Here is a 22,905-nt window from a genome sequence, read left to right as displayed (position 1 = left end):
GTCAAAAACCTGAAAAAGAGCAAAAATGGAGGTATAAGGTTTTGTTTCAACAGCAGTGATATATAAAATGAATTTCTGATGTTAATTGACTCTAAAACTCCTACAGATACATGCATTACAAAAAACTTCATAAAGCTGAATCCACCAGTGAACAATGTTGTAATGCCATGTGCAGGAAAATATTCTAAAACATTTATTTTTGGGGAACAATCAGCACAAGCTGCCAGAATTATCCCATCAGTCAGCAGTGTGGAGTCTGACAGACAGGATGGGTGCAGTCAGACCACACCAGCATCCTACAGATTCTTATCAGAAAGAGACAGACAGAGAGAGAGAGAGAGAGAGAGAGAGAGAGAGAGAGAGAGAGAGAGAGCGAGCGAGAGCGCATCTCTATCAGAATCATCTCTTCAAGCATTAAATAATTCACATAGACAGCTTTGAATTGGTCATCACTGTTTAAAGTCACCACTGGCAAAGCATTTGACCAACTCTCTAACATTCAGAATGAAGCAAAATGACAACTCACGTGTGAAAATCGTCCAACTCCCTCTATCATTTCAGGAGACAATAAACAATAACTGGCTGCCCAATCGAGGACAGAGCAAGATGTCCTCAACAGAGTTATCAAAGCTTTAGAAGATAAGAAATGAAGGAAAAAAGGGGCAGAATGTGGCTGTGGATGCTGTTCAGCAGTCAGTCAAGGACAGACTCTAGCCTTGAAGGAGTCGTTCAGGCATGAAAAAAGATCCTCCCTATCAAGACTTACACGAACACTCCCTCCTGTTCACCAGCCCTTTATCTTCCATATGTCTGTGTGTCTTTGATAAGTCTCTGTCAGTCAGACACACCCACAGATTCAACATGTTTCTGGTAAATACTCTCCTGTCCTAATTCAGAATGACTGCTCTTTAATGCTCTTAGTGCTTACAATGGGAAAATAATGGAATGATTGAAGATAAAGGTAGTCATTCATTCACACTTTATACTTCTGGTGGTACATATGAAGAACTGTCCCAAGAATGTTGGGAAAGAGAACTGGCAGGGCACTAAAGAGGATAAATAATTTAATAAATTACAAATATTGTTATGGAGTAAGAATGCGGGAAAAACTCGATTCTTAGATGCATCGCGATACAGATGTGAATGATTCTGAATCGATTCATAAATGTCAAAAATTGATTTTCTAAATATGATATAATATATTATATAATATTAATTTAATTTATAATGTAATGTTGACGGTACGTAAAAGGTGGAACATGAAAGTGGGTAAGTGCAGCGCCTGGACAGCCTGTGGTGGCACAAAAACACACATTGATGAGGGAGGAATCTGACCGGCTCCCTCTGCATTAGCCAGGAGACACAAGACAAATATTCAGAAGTGACAATTTTTCCTTTCAACAAAGTCAAACCACCCTGGGAGACATTTAATGTCCAATATGTCTCAGTGTGAGCTAATGTCCTAGTATAGACTAAAAAATATCATCGAGAGTGCAGATTTACTTTGCTCTGCTTGAAGCTTTAGCTCAGCTATAGCCGCTTTCCTCCGACCTCCGCCAGAAAACGTTCCCTCAAAACTAGAACAGTTTCTTGTAAAATGTTTCTCAACATTCGAATTTTCCCGTTCCACCTTAAATTCTGACTGAGGTGCCATTTAAGGTGGAACGGGAAAATTCGAAAGAAAAGCGACATCATCTTCGCATCTTTTTAGAGATACCGACTCTCTTAGAGAAACCAACTGCGCTGCTTAAAGCAAGTAAGTCCATGTAACCCGTGCTGTCATGCTATGTTGCACACTTTGGAGCAGAGATTCAGGATCCAGTCTCTAAAACTTTTAACCGACACAGCAATCCCCCTCCCTCTACCACGAGACTAAAACTTAAATTATAAAATCATGAAAGAAAGCAGGCAGGACGGCTGTAACAAGCGGCGGACATCCATCATCACTGGATCTTATTTCACCGTAACTGCACATTTTATCGCAGATGAGATTCAGCAGCATCTCATGTGCTCCAAACAAGAGCAGTGAATGAATGAGTCTTCTAGTTCACTTGCCACATCACTTCCATTTAGTTTATTAAAAAAAGATATTGGAAGTAAAGGTTCAATCCCCAGAGCTGACAGTACATGACTGAGGTGTTCTTGAGCAAGCCACCTAGCCCCCAACTGCTCCCCAGGTGCTGCAGATAGGGCTGTGTGTGTGTGTGTGTGTGCTCACTAGAGTGTATGTGGTGCTTCACTTCACGGATGGGTTAAACGCGGAGGTGATATTTCCCCTTTGTGAGACTTATAAGGGTGACTTAATCTTAATAATAGAAATGAGTCTGGTTCCTCTGACTTACATTAAAAGTAAAGTAGGTTTTGACCTTCTCCTGTAAAGTTACCATTCTGGAGATACAAGGTTTTCTTCTGACAACAGAGATATTGTGTATGAGCAGCCAATGTCGGCTATGCCTTCCATGTTATCAAGAAAAAGTCACTTTGACCAGTGGAGTTGATCTATAACAAATCGATTAGTTGTATTTGAGTTGCAATTATGCATTATTGCCTAGGATAACATACACATTGCAGGAGAAAGCTTACAAATGAATAGAATCAATTAATTATTTGGTCTTGGGCAGGGGGTGGGGGGGTTTGACTGATCTGTCTTTATCATCAACCTCACCATTGTGATGGCAAAGGTGATTAATAGCTGCCTATCTATGTTTGATGGGGTTAATCAGTGTCAGCTTGACATTACCTTAAGTCATGTGAGCCTGCTAACATTCTTGACTTAACCGCATGCATTGTTCAGCTAAAGCATACGAGATCTCGAAATAAATAGACTGCAAAAGTAGATCAATGTCAACTGTTAATAGTAAGCAATTCTCAACACCAGAAAATGTGTAACAGCAAAACTCACCTAACCTCACCTTCACCTAACTGTACAATGAGCCCTGCTAGATAAACCAGTGTAGATCAGCATGCCTAGTCACCAGCATAGCCAGCTATATGAAGTGTTTTGTCTGATGGTCAGCAGCATGGAAGTTGTTAGGCTGGTCACCAGCAAAATCAGCACATGTTGTGTTTTGGATGCTGGAATGCTGGTCAACCAGCAAGACCATGCTGGATGACTAGCTAAACCAGCATCAGACCAGTACTCGGCCAGCATGGTAAAGGGAGATGACAATGTTTTTCCTCTTTATTCTTACTATCCAAAGATTTCTTTTTCACTGCTTTAGCTCTTCAGTCTCTTTCCCATCCCAATGTCAGAAGGCCAGAAGGCCAGTTGTTACTAAAACCAACACACCTTGGATATAGTTTATCAGAATGCTTTATTAATTAACAGTGTTATGTTATGATTTTCATTCAAAAAATCTATTTCATGTTAAAAAAGCATGTAGACTAAAAACAGAGTAGACAGTAGCTGCTGTGAACCATGCGTATGTGTGTTTGTGGGACTGGGGGTGGGTGAAAGTGGAGCTTAAAGTTGATGGAGATGTTGTGCTTGTTTACGCTTGATAGCATGACTATTGTTGGCCCAACCGACAGCTGAAAATTTACCCCAAAAACCTCACATTAAGCATGAAGATGTGTGTCATATGTGTAGAAAACATACAGGAAAATAAACATTAGTCCCTAAGAGAAAAAACAGCAGTTTTTTTGCTAACAGTAGGCTAATAATAGACTTCTGCTAGCTAGCTTTTTTTTCTTGTACTACAGCTGCACTCTAGACATGAAAAGAGCACAGACTAAAAGAACGGAGGGGGGCACATTTATTATTGGTACAGTCCAGCTCCACAAATTGAAGAAGTTTCCCTAAATTTATTCTTGTTTCCTACCAAACAAGAAAGACAGCCTTTTATATGGAAGCTCCAGTTAATTGTATTTGTTCTAAAGCGTTCAGCTCACCCTCTTATTGCCTCTAAGTCGTTGATCATATTGATTGAGAGAGATGGCACCTCAGAGAGCTGGGACTGTGTGTGTGCCTTTGTTGTTTTGGTAGAGTGTCCTGCTTTAAGTCATTAGTGGTCAGTGTGTCTGTGATGAGCTGGGTAACAGATGGAGTAACAGGGATTATAGTGTGTGTGTGTGTGTGTGTGTGTGTGTGTGTGTGTGTGTGTGTGTGTGTGTGTGTGTGTGTGTGTAAGAGAGAGGGGTTGTGGATGAAGGGATGGAACACCCACAGTGATGTAGTGGAAGTAAGAGTCAGAAGAAACCGGTGGGGAGGCATGGGCGTCATGGCGACAGACACCAGACTATGACTCAGCTCCTGCCTCCCCAGCCAATATTAAATAAAGATATGAAGCTTTTCAGTGATTAGATTTAACAATTTAAAATGTAAGTTTGTTAAATTATGGCAATTGTTCAATTGAAACATAATATAATTGACATATGCTCTACCAGCAAATATATTCTTTTATAGCTGTTGGTATGGGGTTAGCCATGCTTTGTAGAATGAAGGATAAAAAACATTTGAAAATAATGTGCATCTGCAGGTGTGAGCTCTTACACAACTGGAGGGAATACAAAGAGTGCTTGTGGTAGACTGAGTGCCATTTCATATTAAACACAGATAAAGGCCCTAAACATTTAACCTTATTGCTTTTAGAAATACACAAATAGAGAGATGGCTAAGAGCTAAGATCAAATGTTGTTTTATTACAGACCATTTCAGCAGAGGAAACTTTAGTAACTTTTTTTTACAATGTTTGGCTAAAATTAGACATGCTCTATATTTTGGCCAACAGAATGGTAACATTTTGCATTTTCAATAAATAAAATAAAATGAATAAAACAACAAGGTGTCAAAATCTTTACAAATAACTTTTAATGATAATGAAAATAACAAAACTACACTCTCAGTGCAGACACATTCAAACAGTTTGAGCAGCAACAGATGCGCAGTGAAAATATTGGCCATTTGAGACTATCTCACGAGTTCTATGAGGTACAAGCTGTTGAAGTCATTCTTCCTATCGAGTACCAGGAAAAGGCACAAGACCCAAGAACTTCTCCACTGCACATTTGATCATTCAAATTAACTGTCACTCTGTTATTACTCAGCTCTTAGTGGAGAAGCCTTGTTTGAGTCCGATTTGCACCCTCTGTACAAACAGTCATAACTCAGGAAATGTTTACGCTTAACTGGATAGATAGTGTGAGATAAGACCCCTTGAGGATTATTTTGGTGGAATGTTGTGTGTATTGAGAAGAAAATGTCTGAGTTATGACAAGTTAAACACAGAGAAAATCTTGAAATAAGCAGATTCTGATGTTGAGAAATTTACATGGGAGTGAATGGGGCGGTTTTCTGTGCCTAGTGCCAAACAAATGCTCATAACTCTAAAGCTAATTGATAATGATGAGATATTTTGAGGTTTCAGAAAGGACAAGTTGCTCTACCATTTAAAACTGAAATGGAGTTTCTAGGTTTTTAAAGGATTTTAAAGCAGATTCCCTGCATGACGGCTGTGTCTGTGGCCTGCTGGGACATCATCGATGTCAGTTAGAATTTGAAGTTCTGAACATTCCACCATTAATTCTTTTTGGAGGTTTTTAATTTTTAAACTTAATTTTATTAAAAACTACAATCAGATCGACTCCAAAAATACCTAGCACAAGTCACAGCGCCGAGACCTTCAAAACACAGTTTGAATGGAGTCTGTACGTTAAGCGGTTCGGGCTGTATTAATCGCAGAAAAGTGTGGAAGAAGAAGTATGAGAGATAACAATAGTTATCTAATGACACAGTACATGGTGTTATTGTTTTGAATAGTTCAGGATTGTGATCAAGTGTTATCGTTGCATTGTGTCTGTTTTTATTAGTTATTAAAGTCTCGACAGCTTAACGCAGTTTGAGTCGACCTTATGCCAACTGTGCACCACACGCAAGAAAAAGACAAGCCCCACTAGGAATGAGTACCATCTGGGCAGCAGCTCAAGAAGAAAGTCAGTGGTGGCACAATGCCTGAACACACACATATACACATGCATGCATGGAGCACTTTGCAGAAATGGGCTGTAATAAGACATTTAATCTTAGACATGGCATCTCGCTAGTTGTGTCCTTCTGAAATTGTTAAGGTTAAAAGTTTAGGGCCTTTGTCTATGAGTAATATGAAAAGGCTCTCAGTCTACTCTCTGCACTCTTTGCATTCTCCTGATTAGTGCAAGAGCTCCACAACACCTGCAGATGCACTTCACAGAATTACTTCCATGCCGAGCTGCACATTTCTTAACTGTTTAAAGCTGCGTAAGACTAACAACATGCTATTTCTTTCCATTGACTCATGCAATTCACTGAAACTATATGGAGTGGTTTATGTAACTATTTTGTACAGTATATAAGCTATTATGGATGGAAATTATTTTGTAAACACTGGAAATTAAAATAATTCAAATGGTGTGTTATGCTTACAGCTTTAAATGAACTGAAAATTTTCATAGAATCTGTAGCATTTTTAGGTTCATCACAGTAGCATCCATTATTCCAGTACTCTCCTTTCCATCTCTGTACTGGTCTACCTCACACCTCTGAAAAGACATCCTTCCAAACTGGATTAAGGCCCAGTTTTGCGAGTGCTGTGCAGACGGGACAGATCTGTCTGTGCCTGCCATTTCTGGCTCTCAGTGTGAGGGAACAGGCTGGTTCTTCATGCAGGAGAGATTCAGCAGGGCTTCGGGGCTTCAGCTAGCCCAGATACACACCATCTGCCCTGGGCCATCTAGCCAGAGCCCACATCTGTTCTTCAAAACACACCTTTCCCTATCATGCAAGGTCGATATGGTTTAAATGGTTTGCTTACATATGCTGTACCTGGAATTCAGTGAATACATCAACAAAGAGAAACAAACGTCACTTTTCATCTTGAAATGGTGAACTGGTAGGGGATTTTTATTTTTTTTGGAACAACAAACCCTCATTTCTTCAGGATGCACATAAACAAACCATAGCACAAGCCCGTTTAGGGTCCTCAAAAGACAGAGAGACAAAGGAAAGAAAAATCGAAGAAAAATCTTTTAGAAAAAGTTCCACATATGATATAAGGCCAACACACTGAGCAACATGCAGATTCCGTAAATTTGAAATAGTTGTTTTTAATAAAAATATGAACACTAACACAGTCGTGTTAGTCTATGAGCACAGAATTTCTCAATGACTGCATTAAATACAGTTTGAGACCACAAAACAGCCATAGTATGTGATATTGTAGGCTTATATACATATATATATATATATATATATATATATATATATATATATATATATATATATACATATATACACACATATATATTAGGGCTGTCAAACGATACAAATTTAATCGCGATTAATCTCAGAATTTCATATAGTTAATCACAATTAATAGCATTTTTTTTATCTGTAAATGTTACAGAAAATAAGGATTTTTAAGTGAAATGTTACAATTAAAATGGTGAACACATTTTATGCTACATGTACTTATGTTAAAAACTGCTGGGACAAGAGAAAACTGTAAGGGAGTTTTATTCACTCACATACTAGGCAGTAATACTGAACCTACAAAACACTAAATTGGATTTGTAATAGATTAGGGGGCTGTAGTCTCAAATATAAGACATGTCACATCCTACTGTGTCTCAGTTCAGATGTGTGTAGCAAAAGAAAATAAAAATTACAAAAATTTCAATTGTGCTGAAGTTGTATTCAGTCACAGCCTATAGGACTTCACAGTTGGACTTCATTAAAGACATGTAGAGTCATACCACAGCCTCCAGCATTATAAACAGCATGTTCACACGCAGCCTAATAATCCGTTAATAATCCAACTAATAGCTCAATCGGAATAGAATCCGTCCATGTAAACACCTCAATCGGAATATTCTAGTCGAAGTTTATGCTCTGATCTTTAAAAGATGGCGGTGGGACGGATGTCCAGTTTATGTGTCTCAGATCACAACGTCTTCCTCTCACCACTTCTTTCATAAATACATGTGAACGACGTTTTTCTGAGTCTGACCTCAGTTTAAAGCAATTGAAACCACAAGCGCGCCAACTGGAAACTATATATCTATATCTATCTCTCTCTCTCTCTCTCTCTCTCTCTCTCTCTCTCTCTCTCTCTCTATATATATATATATATATATATATATATGTGTGTGTGTGTGTGTGTGTGTGTGTGTGTGTGTGCGTGTGTATTTATATATATAAACATGTAACCCTTAACTTATAGGCTGCTTTCTGTAAATGTAAATGTAAATAACATTTTTAAAGATATTTAATGTTTTTTTGTTTTTTTTACCCAATTTTCTCCCCAATTTAGTCGTTTTCGATTCCACCCACTAGTTAGGACTCCCCCAATCACACGATGCTACCAACTCTAGGAGGGTAAGGCTAGCACAGGCTTCCTCCGAGACCTGTGAAACCAATCACCGATTCTTTTCGAGCTGCTGCTCACGCAACATTATTGGACAGCCGAACGCACTTGGAGGAAAGCGCCAACCGCCACATCTGTTACGTCAGCTAACAGACGCCTGCACTGACTAGCATCGCGCTGAGTGATGGGAGGAGAAGGGCGCCATTCTACCCACCCAGAGGGAGAGAGGCCAATTGTGCTCTCTTCCTGGTGATAGGGCCAATGCTTAGACTGTTGCGCCACTCGGGATCCCATTTTTAATTTATTTTAAAGTGAAGCTGAAAGATTTATATTTATCATGAGTTTAATTTTTAATAACAGAACTTGTTGTCCCGTGTTTTCATGTCACTACTAACACACAAATGTTTTAGTCCATGGGCTGGAGCCTTATTTTAGCTGCACCCCTGCATCTTAGAACAGGAAGTGAGAATGCATCCCTATCCCTCATGACTACATGACTGGCAGTAAGATCCCATTGTTTTGAAGTAAATTTGTCCCATAATCTGAAAATCAGTGTGTATTATTAGAATTGTTACTACCAAAGCACATATTTTCATCAAAGAAGTACAATTTTATGTTTTAAGCAAAAATATGTGCAATACATTTAATTTTTGTAGTGACAAAAGGGAATATTTCATCATTTGGTTTAATAACACAAACATTCCTAAGGTAAAGCATCAGAAAGATTTAAGTATAAATTCTAAGTCAGTCAAAAGTCCACAATGTGTTTTCAACTCTGACTTTGAACCAACTCCGTAGAATAATCCATATACACACTAATAATCCATACTACACACTAATAATCCATATACACACTAATAATCCATACTACACACTAATAATCCATATACACACTAATTGTATGTTTTTACCTCAGCTAACATTACTAGGCAAGTCACAACATAACTTACTTCACCTTTACCTTTTAAAAAGCATGTTTGTGAAGAAATACATGATAGCAACTGTGTTTGAAAAGAGTATAAAACAAGCTTGATATTATTAGTATGTCTCTGTGATGCTATGTATGTATGTATGTATGTAGTGTGGCACTGCTCTCCATGTGTATGGAAGCCTTTATCCAGAGCTGCAGTAGTCTTTCTGTTTGTTTCAATATCAGTCCACATATGGAATCAACATTGCAAATCCATTTTGTTTTTGATGTCACAAAAATGAACTTATTTAAATTTATCCCTGTATTCATCTTACAGCAGTTAAGCTCCACCCATTCACCTTAAAGTAAAAGAATACAGTAGTACACATATAGACCCAATTCAACATACTGATTGATTTTATTGCCATAAGTGGACATGCACATCATAACTACTCTGATGGAAGATTTTATTGAGTTATAGGGGACATCTGAACGGAGTCTCTGAATGTATCACTGATGAGAGGTACGATGGGGTTAAAGCAGAGGTCAGACCTGGGTCTGCTGCCATCCCATAACATTGTTACTCAGACACTAATAAGTGCCATGCCCTTGCACAGTGGCAGCACTTCCCTCAATGTCATATTAGCCTGTTGTCTTCCTGCTCAGCTAATCTCCTCTGACTTTTTTCCCAGTGCTAGCAGTGTCCTATTTCAGCTTTACTGCCAGCACAGCACTTATTGCTAAGAATAGCCTTTGCTAGGTGCTCTTATAACCAGGCTCAGGTTAGTGTCAGTCAGTATAACATGAGTGCTAGATGCTACAGGAGGAAGGCAATGCTTAGACAGCCAGATTGAAAGGTGCATTCCAGTTTATTGTGCAAAGTGCATCTGACATGAAAAAGGAAAGGGTATTATTTTGGGTTTTTATCAGGCTGAAAAGGTTAGATTTGGAGGGCACATATGATGGAAAGCAGATTTTTAAACAAGAGTTTGATGTTATATGTAAGCATTGTTAAAGTTTCAAAACATACCATTCACACAATAGTCATTACATTCCATATTTGGAAACTACGCTGCAAAAATGACCTGTTTTGAATGAATGCTTTTTATTAATTAATCATTATGATCAAAAACCAATTGTAACGGGGAGCGAGGAGGCGGACGCATATGCGGAGATAAGTGACTTTTATTAAGGGCAAATCCAAAATCAGGGTCTAGACGGTCCATGGTCAGAGAGCCAACACGTAGATAAGGTAGGACGGACATAGCGCCAAAATGAAACAAGATCAAACAAAAAATGGAGGCTGGAAGAAACACCAAGCAAAACAATTCAAATGGTACTTATCAAACAACACATCCTACACACACACACACACACACACACACACACACACAGAAAACAAGGGGGCCGGACTAGGAAGGAACCCAAACAAAGAAGCACATGGACATGTAAACAGACGCACATGGAAAACTGAAACACAACACAAGCACATGGACAGGACAGGGAGGGGCCAATCATGACACCAATATATTTACATATATTGCTAAAAATGTTTGGTTACTAGCCTGTTTACTATGGTATAATAAATTATGACTACTTTTGGCCTTCACAAATGTCATGGGACCTCAGTGGAAAAAATACAAGAAAAATGTAGTATAATTTAAAATCTTTGTCAAAGGGAAAGTCCACCAATTTGTGTGATTCCACTGGTCTTATTTTAATACAACAGCCACCTTTCAGTAACTTGTTGCAGGAAATAGTTACAAATACATTTCCTGAAATTTGAGATATTGTTTAATGATAGTTTTCAGAAGAAAGTGGACAATTAAACTCCATTCATGGTATTAAAAGTACATGCAGAACTTTGTCAGGCAAAACATTCCCTAAAGAAAACTTATTTTTTAGCTTTGCCACTATTTTACTATTATCAACTTTAAAAAATCAGAAGACAGTTGTAGGCTCACATATTATTTTGAATAGTAAATAAGGGTCACTTTGCATTGTAGACAATGCAGTGTCTGGTCCCTATCACTACTATTGTTAAGAATATGAGTCAGTAGGCTATAGTGGAGCCTTTCACATCAAACCTCTCCAGCTGACTTTGTTTACAGCACAACGATTGAATTACACAGAAATTTTGGAAAAATCAGTGGCGTTCCCCTGTAAACATTTCTGTAGAAAGCCCTAGTTTACAGTCAGCATTTTACAATACACACGCCTATGTGAGGGCACCAAAAAGCCTGATAAAAGAGAAGTAAATGTATGGTGCATCACCCATACCTTTTTAAAAAGACTGACACCTACAGCTTCCTAGACTGAGGTGCTTCATTTTATTGGTACACAGAGGCTTCAGGCTCCATATGGTTGTGTTTACTTGGTGCTGGGAGCAGGAGAAGAGAAGTTAATTGATTTTCCTCGAGCTGGAGACCATCATGTATTCGCTGACACTGCTGTAGCTGTGAAACCATAGGGTCTACACGACTGAGGAGAGTTTGCTGAATGCCCAGTTTACACAGTACTGCTATAGTGCAGCACTGCAGTTTTTGCTGGGTTATAAAACTGTGAGGAAAATCTTTTTCTCCCTGAACAAAGGCAAGGACACATATGCCACTCATTTTAATCACAGCTATTCCCATAGGGGGCTCAGAGGTTAGTGCACTTTGAATTTGACCTATTTCAAGATGTCCCAGATGAATGTGCGTTGGTTGCCCTAGGGAAATTAAAAAAAAAAAAACGAAAGATGAATTTTAATCAATCTCTTGGTCCAATATCAATGTTTTGACTGGGTCACAGTGTGAGTCACTCCATTTAAACTATAAAGGGCTTGTGCATCATAATATTGGGGAACAGGGGTGTGGATTTTATTCATGTGCGAATCATGCACCCACAAGGTCACCGAAAGTAAAAATTGATCTTTTCTCCTACAGTGTGCGTATGTGTCCTAGTTCCATCTGCTGCCATGTGACCTAACCCTCTTTTGCTTCAATCTCCTGGGTGAGAAATGTTTTAATTGAGCCATTCCCTGCTGCAATAATGATGTCATAACACTGGCACATCTCAGCTTTTGTGTTTCTTACATACCATCTTGTGGAGACTGCCAATAGTTTAGCCATTTGGTCATCCATAGTGATAATTTAACATGTGTACTGCAGCTGTGGAAACAATTGACCATTTGCCAAATAATGGTTGACATCCCTCTTAGCCAGTCACAATCAAGAAGCAGAGAAAAGGTGTGAAAAGGTGCTCATGAAATGTGTATTCAGACATCAATCCTGACAGCTATACTGATTATCTGGGTGGTGCTGCATTTATTTCATTTCTGAAGGTGAAAAAGTTTAAACTATTCAAAAGGCCAAACTCAGAGATCAATGTCAAAACAATTAACAGACATGTGTGCTTGCACTTAACTTTATCTATGCTATTTTGTAATACATACTTTAAATGATATCTAACAGTGCTGTAGTCAAGACCACCTTTGTCATCTCCAAGTCCAAGACTGTGACCAGTCAAGATAGAGTCAAGGCCAAGTCTAAGAGCCTACTTGCAACTTGCTTTACCATGTGTATTGTGTCCACATCATATCTGGATAAACTTGGACAGTTACACTTTTCACTAAAATGCGTCCTCAGTGTGACCAGATGAGATCTGACTATACTTTTTATGCTCACCAATACAGGTGTTGTTTCTGTCTTACTTTTGTTTATCCTTTTCCCTGTTATGACGTGGGTCTACAAGCTTGGCTTTGATCCTGTCATTGGTCCGGAGTGCATGAAAGTGCTTGGTTTGGGGCAATGTCAGCTTTGCATTGCTTCCATTTTTTTGATTTATTGGTTATTCTCTCGCCTGCTAAATGCGGTCAAGATCCATCTCCATAATCCATAACCCAATCATGTCCTGGAGATGTTTACATCTGACTTTTTATGCGGTCAGCTGAAAACCAAATGAAATTCAGTCACCAAAAATGCTTGTTAATGCAAGGTGTAAACAGGCCAAATGAGAGCGAGATTGATTCAAGACAGAGCCCAAATGAGATAAGACTGAGTCAATACTGTGTCCAAATGAGAGTGAGCTTGAATCAAGATAACATCCAAATGAGAGTGAAGCTGAGTCAAATTGTGTCCAAATGAGAGTGCGGCGGAGGCAGGACTGCCCAACTGGGAGTAAGGCTGAGTTAAGACTGCATCCAAATGAGATTGAGACTGAGCCAGGACCATGTCCAAATAAAAGTGAAGCTACAGTAAGTCAAGACTATGTCCAAATGAGAGTGAGACTGAGTCAAATTATGTTCAAACGAGAAACTGAGCTAGGACCGTGTCCAAATGGGAGTGAGACTGAGTTAAGACTGTGTCCAAAAGAGAGTGAGACTGAGCCAAGACTGCATCCAAATAAGAGCAAGACTGAGCCAGGACCATGTCTGAATAAGAGTGGGACTGAGTCAAGACTATGTCCAAATGATAGCGAGACTGAGTCAAGACAGTGTTCAAATGAGAGCGAGACTGAGCCAGGACCATGTGCAAATAAGACTGAGTCAAGACTGCATCCAAATTAGAGCGAGACTGAGCCAAGACAGTGTCTGAATGAGAGAGAGACTGAGTCAAGACTATGTTGAAATGAGACCAAGACTGAGTCAAGATCATGTCCAAATGAGAGTGAGACTGAGTCAAGACTGCGTTTCAATGAAAGTGAAACTGAGGCAAGACCAAGTTCGAATGAGAGCTAGACTGAGGTCAGATGAGAGTGAGACTGAGTGAAGACTGCGTTCAAATAATAGTGAGAGTGAGTCCAGACCATGTCCGAATAAGAGTGAGACTGACATTACCTTGGTGGGGACTACATGGGTTTATAGTGGTGTATTTCATGCATCATTCTAAAAGTGTTCTTGTGCACATTCGTTTAAGCTGACAGATTGTGTTTCTCACTGAGCCCTGAGGTCACAGATTTAGCATGTGAGTGATTGAGCATGTTTTGAGTGACAGTGCTGGCTTAAGCTTTTCCACCTTCAAAGCACGCTGTCCCTCTCTCCTCTCACTGACCATTCAGCACCTTCTCCATTCAGCATAGACACAGCAGCAGCCGCAACCCCACAGGCTGCTGTCAGACAGATTACTGTTACCCCTACTGCACCAAGGAGGTGCTGAGAGAGAGAGAGAGAGAGAGAGAGAGAGAGAAAGATGAAAGGTGTTTCAGTGAACCTCTATCAGCTTAAATCTAAGGGACTGCAGATACAGATGTTTGTTTTCTTTTTAAGGACACAGGAAGTGAAGCTTTCCTTTGCCTGTCTTCCCTGGTGGCTCTCCTCTTTCCCTATCTCTCTCTCTTTCTATCTCTCTCCATCTCACTTTCTTTCTCTCTGCCCCCCAACCCTCTATCTTTAGTGGTGCCTCTATGAGCCCCTCTGATGTCCACTTCAGTTCTCAGGGAAAAAAACGCTCCTGGGCTTAAAGCTAACCTCAGTTTATGCCTCTGTTTTCTTTAGACAGCAGCTTCTTCAGTCAACAAAACAGTACACCTTTCTCTAGTAGCGCCACACAATATCATGTGTCAATCATTATTGTGATAAGGGCCTGTGCAATACTATTTATATTACAGAATGTTGCAATATTAGTTCTCTGAATATGTTATTTTAGCCAGTCATAATATTTTAATGAAGAAATCAAGATGTTCATGTAACCCAACCAAAATATATTATTTCATTCAACATATCATACATATCATAGCATATCATACTCAAAATATGTAACACTGAGGTGGCCAATATGACAATATGCTGCTGTTATTGTTATAAATTACTTCCTGAATTTATCACAGATATTGTCAGAACTTCTAGTTTCTAACACAGAACAACTGCAGCTGTCATTAAAAAAGACAGATTTAGAGCAATTATATTACATTCAGCCTGTAGAAAACAAAAACCAGTGTACATTGACCAGTTTAAATGTATTCTTGTTGTCCCTTTTTAAATATAGCATTCATTTGCTGATACAATTGGCCATATTCAACTTTTTGTAAACCTTACTACATACATATCATGTATTGTGAAAATGTGTTTAAATATTGCTGTCATATCATTCACCCACACTGTAATGACATTTTCTCTACTATTTTGTCCATATTGTGCTTTTATTATTATATTCTTTATGGAGCTTTTTCCACATTGTTGATTCTTTCCAGAAATAATTAGGGCTGGGACCATAATCAATTTTAATAATGACCAATAAATACAGATATTGTCAGTATTTAAATCCAAAAATTATTTAAAGAATGGACTGTTATTTAGCATTAGCAGAATCAAAAAATGCTCAAAAAAACTTCATTGTTATCCACTATTTTCAACACTTCTTTGGTGTAATATGATTAGTTACTACATCTACATTTTTATGTTTAGTTTTAATATATATTCTCTATATAGTAACAAGTAACAAACTGTAAAAAGAAGTACTTAAAGTTAATTACTTGCTTGTTAATTCTCCTCTTTGTTTTTTGTTGGTGTCCCTTTGCTGCTGTAACATTGAGAATTTCCGCATTGTGGGAATAATAAAGGAACATCTTATCTTATCTCTCATCAGAATCATCATCTGGATGATCTCCGTGGACATCATCACATCACATTCACACCCCAACATATATATATATATATGGGCAGCACGGTGGCGTGGTGGGTAGCGCTGTCGCCTCACAGCAAGGAGGGCCTGGGTTCGATTCCCCGGCCGGGTGACCGGGGTCCTCTCTGTGTGGAGTTTGCATGTTCTCCCCGTGTCTGTGTGGGTTTCCTCCCACAGTCCAAAGACATGCAGTCAGGCCAATTGGGTGTGCTAAATTGTCCCTAGGTGTGAGTGTGTGAGTGACTGTCTGTGTCTGTGTCTGTGTCTGTGTGTCTGCCCTGCGATGGACTGGCGACCTGTCCAGGGTGTATCCTGCCTTCCGCCCGAAGACTGCTGGGATAGGCTCCAGCTCCCCCCGCGACCCTGACGGAGAAGCGGCTTAGAAAATGGATGGATGGATGGATGGATGGATATATATATATATATATATATATATATATATAATATTTAACCCCTGTATATCCTGTTTTACTTACCTCAGGTTCATTTATGAAAATGTGTGCATCTGTGTATATTAATTATAGGTTTTTATTTTCATAACTTGAATCCCCTGAATCCACTTCTTCTCTCTCTTAATCTTTTTTCTTATGAGTGCTTAACAAAAGGTGCATCAGCGTGAAAGTTTCAGCTTTAAAAATTGCCTCTGCTCTTTTTTTAGCTGTACTAATTAGCTCAGTGGGAAAAGACCACACAAGAACTTACCATTAAACTATAATTGGGAATAAGCAGCATGCCAGTGTGAAAGTCAGTGACAGGGCAACACCTCTGTGTGTATAAATAAAGTAAAACCAGGCCTGGAGTTTTAGGTCATGGATCAAGGCACAGAAGGCTCATGAATACGAAATAGGGTGGGAAAAAAAACTGTAAATTATATGTATATTGATTTCATAGCCATTATAAGAAATCATTCATAAATCAGTAATCACAGCCCTGGAAAAAATAGAGAAAGCAACTGCTTTTGCTGTCTCTCATTATTGCTTGCATACCTTCTCTTGCACACACTTACGCCCACACACATACACACATTCTTCTTGCTCTTTCTCACTGATACATTCTCTGAGAAAATAGATGGCTTGGCGCTGAGACTACTGAGAATGCTTCAAAAACAGCACCAAGAGCCAGAGAATGTTGAGAAGGAATGTGAACCCTCACTGCTCTCAGCTGCTTTCTTTCTCTCATACACATCTTCACAACAATTGCTGCAAAACCACCCAGATAACCATTACATATCTCCATGGAGAGGCAGACGGAGGCCAAGTTCACCCACAGCCCTGATATCTCAAAAAGTCTTTGCATTCACTTGCCATTGTATAAAACAGTTGATGAGGGTTGGCGAGTTTTCTTTTCCCTCTTTCTTACAACTGCTGAAGCCATTTGGAAAAAGAAAATGTGTTTCCAATCTGAGAGCTGGGAAAGGAGAGACTTACTTGCTGATAGGTAGATGAGAGCTATGTGCTCCTTTCTCTTTCAAGGTTGGAGATGTGAAAGATTCATTTATTATTTAGCATAACATTATGAGAACTGGATGAAAAATACTCTAGAGCTCAGGACCAGAACATATATGTTTACTCCTAGCTCAGCCTACTCGATCACTCAATATTCATCTGGCTTTTAGAACGGATTTAAGAATACATTCTCCACAATAGGCACCATGTGTGAATAAAGACAGTCTGTCTTGCTCCTCTCATGTAGCCGTCAGTGCAGTGCATTTTAATGAACTTTGATTTGGAAAGATCTTTTGTGAAATACAGAGCTCTTTGTGGCTTTGCAGTTTTGAAAAAAAAAAAAAAAAAAAACCAACAACCCACTGGGTTTCCATAGGGATTACGAGGAGAATCCAGATGACCATTTGACCAGTTTCAGCACTGAAATGACTGAATAGGCGGATGCAAACAATAACAGGGAAGGAAGGAAGTTTCAGCCTGGACTGCATGCATAAGCTCTACCCCCTGATAATATCCTAAGTATTGGCTGACCTTGACACCAATTTGATATTTTATTTTCTTTAATGGAAGCACACTCTCATAACATGACCATCTAAAACTAATGTGCTCAAATTGCTCCAACAGTGCCCTGCCCTACAAGAAGAAATACATAATCAACAACATGATATACGTAAAAATGAGTATTTTTCAGTTAAACTCATTTACAATACAAAAATGGGCTATGTGAAATGAATAAACTGCAAGTCTTAGCCAGCTCCTCTTGATCTTGATAAATGATCTTACATTAATATTTGACTTCATGCAGCTACCTGCATGTTACATCAAATCAAATCAAATCAAATTTATTTGTATAGTGGTTTTTACAACTGATGTTGTCACAAAGCAGCTTCACAGAATTCCAGAAAATACAAAGTTTTAACATGAAATATAAAACCCCCAGGTAAGCAAGCCAGTGGCGACAGTGGCAAGGAAAAATCATCCTTCAGTGTCTGGCCAGACATTTGCTTTATGTCGCACTACAAGCGGTTCTTCCACTAATTTATTCAGCATTTTCTATTAGTATTGGTCCATTACCTATACTAAGGTGAATCAGGTCCATCACTTTATTTAGAGCCTCTAAAGATGCATAACAAGACTTTGAAGAAGAAAACTATGGTTATATACATAATATATATATGGTTATATATATATTACTAATAATAAAATAAAAATAGGTGGGTTTAGGTTAACTTTGGTCCTACTGACCAAATTTGGTAGCCATCATATCGCTGACTCATATCTCCAAAATGGTAACTTTACAGGAGAAGGAAAAAACCTACTTTATTTTGACTTCGCTACAATATAATAATCTCCCTGCATTGAGAACCGCTGACTGAAAAATCACTGTGTGTAGATATTGCAGATGTTTCCTTTGGAAAAAAAGCTAATATTTTTGATACTTTAAATGCATTATAATTTTTCTTAGAGAAGCTTGAATAGCTGAGTCAAATTGCTGAATCAAATCACAGTGTAGTGTATCAAATTGAGCTGAACTGTTCTTAACTTATGAAGGAATTAGTTTGGCTTGGTAGCTAATCTCAGCTAAAGAGCTACTGTGTTCTTGTACTGTGTTTTGTCTGTTTTGTTAGGCCTGTTGGAACAAAACATTGTTTCTCCAAAATAGTAACTTTACAGGAGAAAAAAGGCTGTACTTTTAATGTCAGTGGAAACAGACTTTTTGTCCAAGCAATTTTGGGCCATTTCCTTTGATCCAATGAAATTAAAATGTAAAGGGCAACATGCATTTTCAAATTATGTCAAAAACTGAAAAATGACAAAAACGGAGATATAAGCAGCGATATAGAACATTGTATGGAAGTTCTTTAAAAAGTTCTTCACACTTGCATATGTAATTTACAAAAATAGTTTAATAATTTAAAGAACCATCCATTTACAGGTTCTTTAGTTCATAATTACTGTAATGCTTTGCTGTCCGGATGTTCCAGCAAAAGCCTTAACAAGCTTTAGTTATTCCAGAACCCTGCAGCTAGAGCCCGAAACAAGAACTACAAAGCCCAGTTTTATCAAGCCTACACTGGCTACCAGTTAAATTCCATATTGAGCACAAAATTGTTTTACTGACATATAAAGCTCTAAACGGCCTTGCCCCTCAGCACCTGAGTGAACATCTCTTACTATGAACCATCACGCTGGCTCCCTTTTAGTGCTGGCTCTCTATTAGACCTTAGAATAGAACCTTTTCATACATATAGCCTTTGCTGAGCTGAACAACTGCTCATCCTGTGCAGTCTGATGCTTTGATTGGGTGTCCCCTGCTCGCTGGCCTTCTGGACCAGTTTGACCAACATGGAGCTTCCTGCTGTCGAATGCTGTGCAAACCTCACCTGCACACCACTGGCACTCCTGATGATGTTGTTAGTCATCAGTTAATTTTCGTAGTCATCAGTTATTTTTAGTTATTCTAAATACTTCTTTTTGATATTTCACATTAATGGCAAAACCTTATTCTCTGTTCATATTGTTCATGCTTTTGTTTTTCTATCTGGTGTTGACCAAAGGAGGATGAGTTCCTCTCCAAGTTTCTTCCTCTTGCTCTTACAGAGTTTTTTCTTGCCACTGTCACCACTGGCTTTTTCATGGGGGCATGGGCCCAGATTCTTTCTGTAAAGCTGCTTTGTGTCAATATCCGTTGGAAAAAGTTGTATATAAATAAGCTTTGAACTGACTTAGCTATATCTACCTACATGCCACAGAGAAGAACAATGCCCTTATTTTGCACTCAGTGTTTGAACCCTTTTGTTTTCATACAGAACAATAAAACAAAGAGTAGTACTAAAATATTTGTAACTATGATTCTATAGATTAAAAATGAACAGACAGGTATTTTTAGTTCCCAAAAATAACTGGGCCTTTTCTGCAGGCCTAGAAGGTCCTGAGGTTTCCTTGGAAATAAGTCAAAAAATGAAGAGAAAATGCATTAAGATTTCTGCATCAAAAGGGTTTAGTTTAGAGTACTTTAAAATATATCGCTGCTGTCGGAAGAAAACCTTGTATCTCCAAAATAGTAACTTTACAGTAAAAGGGAAAAACATACTTCACTTTTAATGTAGGTCAATGGAACCAGAATTTTTCCCATGACATTTTGGGTAATTTCTTTTAGGCCATTCATCATAAAATTTACAAACAGTGTAAAGAGTAACAGATACTTTCAAATTATGTCAAAAACTGAAAAATGAAAAATGGAGATACAAGGTTTTCTTCCGACAGTAACAATATATTTCCTAGACAGTGAAAGACAGACTTATTAGAAACTAGACATATTTTTACATACAGTAAAAGAGAAAGTAAAAGCACTGTATGTAATACACCCACCCATCGACAAGAGTAGCTCACTGACTGACCCGGCTCTCACTCTCTCCCACTCGTTCAGTCTCTTTCTCTCTCTCTCTCTCTCTCTCTCTCCCTCCCCCCCTCTCTCTCCCTCTCTCTCCATCGCATGCATTAACCGTGCTGTGTAGGCGGAAATGCTTCCTTCTGTGGTGATGCACTCCACTACTGACCCCCCCACCACACACCAACACACATCTACAACCACATCCATATATACGCACGCATGCACACGCAGACACACACAGCCCAGAGCTCTAATCCTATAAAAAATTGTCTCATCTCTCTCCTGCTGAAATGAGGTCTCAGCTCAGCAAGTGGTGGCTCCCACTCAATCTCTGAGCACATAGACACACACTGTCCACGTCAGCCGCCATGCTATTTCAGAACCAGTGCCGTAGAGCTACTCCAAACCCTCCAAATTTGTGCTGTTCTACACTGCGATAATGATCTGAGTAACGTGTCCAGCATGAAGGCTAACAGTAAGCGTGGACTCTAACGACTTCACTAGGCCATTAAGATGTATAATGCCCCCTCTACTGGTTTATCATTGCATTGTGTTATAATGTTCCTCTTATGGCTTATCACTGATTGTCCTAGTCAGAGACTATGAGTGGGGGGAAATCAATTCTTAGATGCATCACAATGTGGATTTGCACAATTCTGAATTGATTCACAAATGTCAAAAATCAATTTTCTAAATATTGATTTTATAACATAATGTTGACAGAAAGCAAAAGGCTGAACCTGGAAGTATAGCGTCTGGACAATCTGTGACGGCACATAACAAAAACACAACTACATGAGCGAGAAATCTGACAGGTACTGCATTAAAACAAGAAGCTGACTTCAGCTTTGCAATTTTTTTAGTGTTTGACAGTCTCTCGTTGCAGATTTAATGCACCAGGAAACCAACTGCGGTGCTTATAAATGCGACTAAGTCCATTCATCTCCAAATTTTCGTCTTAAATCTCTTTGCCTTTTCGTTAGCCAATAGCTAAGACTGTCGAGACTGTTTGCGTTGCTATGTGAATTACAGTCTGCACACCAGCCTGCAGTTTTGTAGGGTGGTGAATTAGTTTAAGACCATCTATTGTGTTAAAAGACAGTGTTAGAACGATCAGCAGAGCTTTATTTTACTGCAAAGGAGGATTATCTTATTTTTATCAGGATAGTAAAAGAGCCGTATGTTTCCGACCCCTGAGTTGACGTATGGAAGTACTTTCGCTTCTATGAAGTTGATGGGGAAATGATGTGGACAAGAGCCATACTATATGCAAGTTGTGTCAGACTAAACTAGAGGACCATCGAGCAAGCAATGTCAAAGATTCCACCCAACTCAGAAGCGAATTACAAACTATCAACTTTTATTGGCAAGTATTTGCCTCCGGACTCAGCCGTTGAGAATCAGGGCTTTCACTCTATGTTGCCCAATTCGGAGCTGACATACAGTCTCCTGTCTTGCATATATTTTACTGACACAGTGACCTCCCAACTCTCTACAACAAGACCAAAGCCAAAGTTATGAAATCACTAAAGAAAACTAGTAGAGTAGCTGTAATCTGCTGTGTGAACACCCACTGCTACAGAATCTTTTACCGTAACTGCACATTTTATCGCAGATGAGTGGCAGCAGTGTCTAATGTGCTCCAAACAAGAGCAGTGAATGAGAACCTTCCAGTTCACTTGCCACATCAATTCCATTTGTTTTATTTATTAAAAAGATATTGGAAGTAAATTCATTATGAATCATTACAAATTCTTTGCTTTAAAAGCACCAAGTCCTCACACAGTGAGTAAAAAGAAATCCTGTATAGAAAAAAAAGAAGCAGACGCATCAATAATCGGTTTTTAATTGCATCGCAGCCTCTGAATCATAATTGAATCGTGAGGTGCCTAGAGATTCCCACCCCAATCACAGACTACCCTTCATTTATTTAAATTCCAGTTAAAAAGGCCATTAAGTACACATTTTACGTTTTGTGGCAACAGGGAAAAGCAGAAAACGTATTTAGCAAAAAATTACACAGAAGCCTCAACAACTAAACAGGGATCTGCAGGGATATTTTTTCACACCTCCAAAGGTCAGTCTTAGAAGATGGGTGAATTTTCTAATTTTCACAATCCAAGTAATCGAAAAACATATTCAATGATGTTAAGGTCTGCATACTTTTTCTCAGTTCCTGCTTCCTGGCAGCTACACATCCTTTCACACACATTGA

At 38.8% G+C, this 22,905-nt stretch overlaps 1 protein-coding gene across 4 annotated transcripts in view; it reads right to left on the bottom strand.

Moving 5' to 3' along the window:
- coro2ba (coronin, actin binding protein, 2Ba) overlaps positions 1-22,905 on the bottom strand; it is an 85,896-nt gene that overhangs the window by 50,614 nt on the left and 12,377 nt on the right. The window contains exon 1 of one of the 4 annotated variants that reach the window (XM_017703546.2): positions 527-711. The exons of 2 other annotated variants lie outside the window; for them this stretch is intronic. In XM_017703546.2, the coding sequence (XP_017559035.1) occupies positions 527-556 (30 nt within the window). In that variant the 5' untranslated portion in view covers positions 557-711. Of the gene's footprint in view, positions 1-526; positions 712-22,905 lie in introns of those variants that run through there. One more of the 4 variants, XM_017703550.1, reaches the window with a different exon arrangement.

This window comes from Pygocentrus nattereri, chromosome 25 (assembly GCF_015220715.1).
Source record: "Pygocentrus nattereri isolate fPygNat1 chromosome 25, fPygNat1.pri, whole genome shotgun sequence".
Classification (NCBI taxonomy): domain Eukaryota; kingdom Metazoa; phylum Chordata; class Actinopteri; order Characiformes; family Serrasalmidae; genus Pygocentrus; species Pygocentrus nattereri.
Note: the sequence above shows the minus strand (reverse complement) of the source record. Positions and strands in the feature narration are given on the sequence as shown.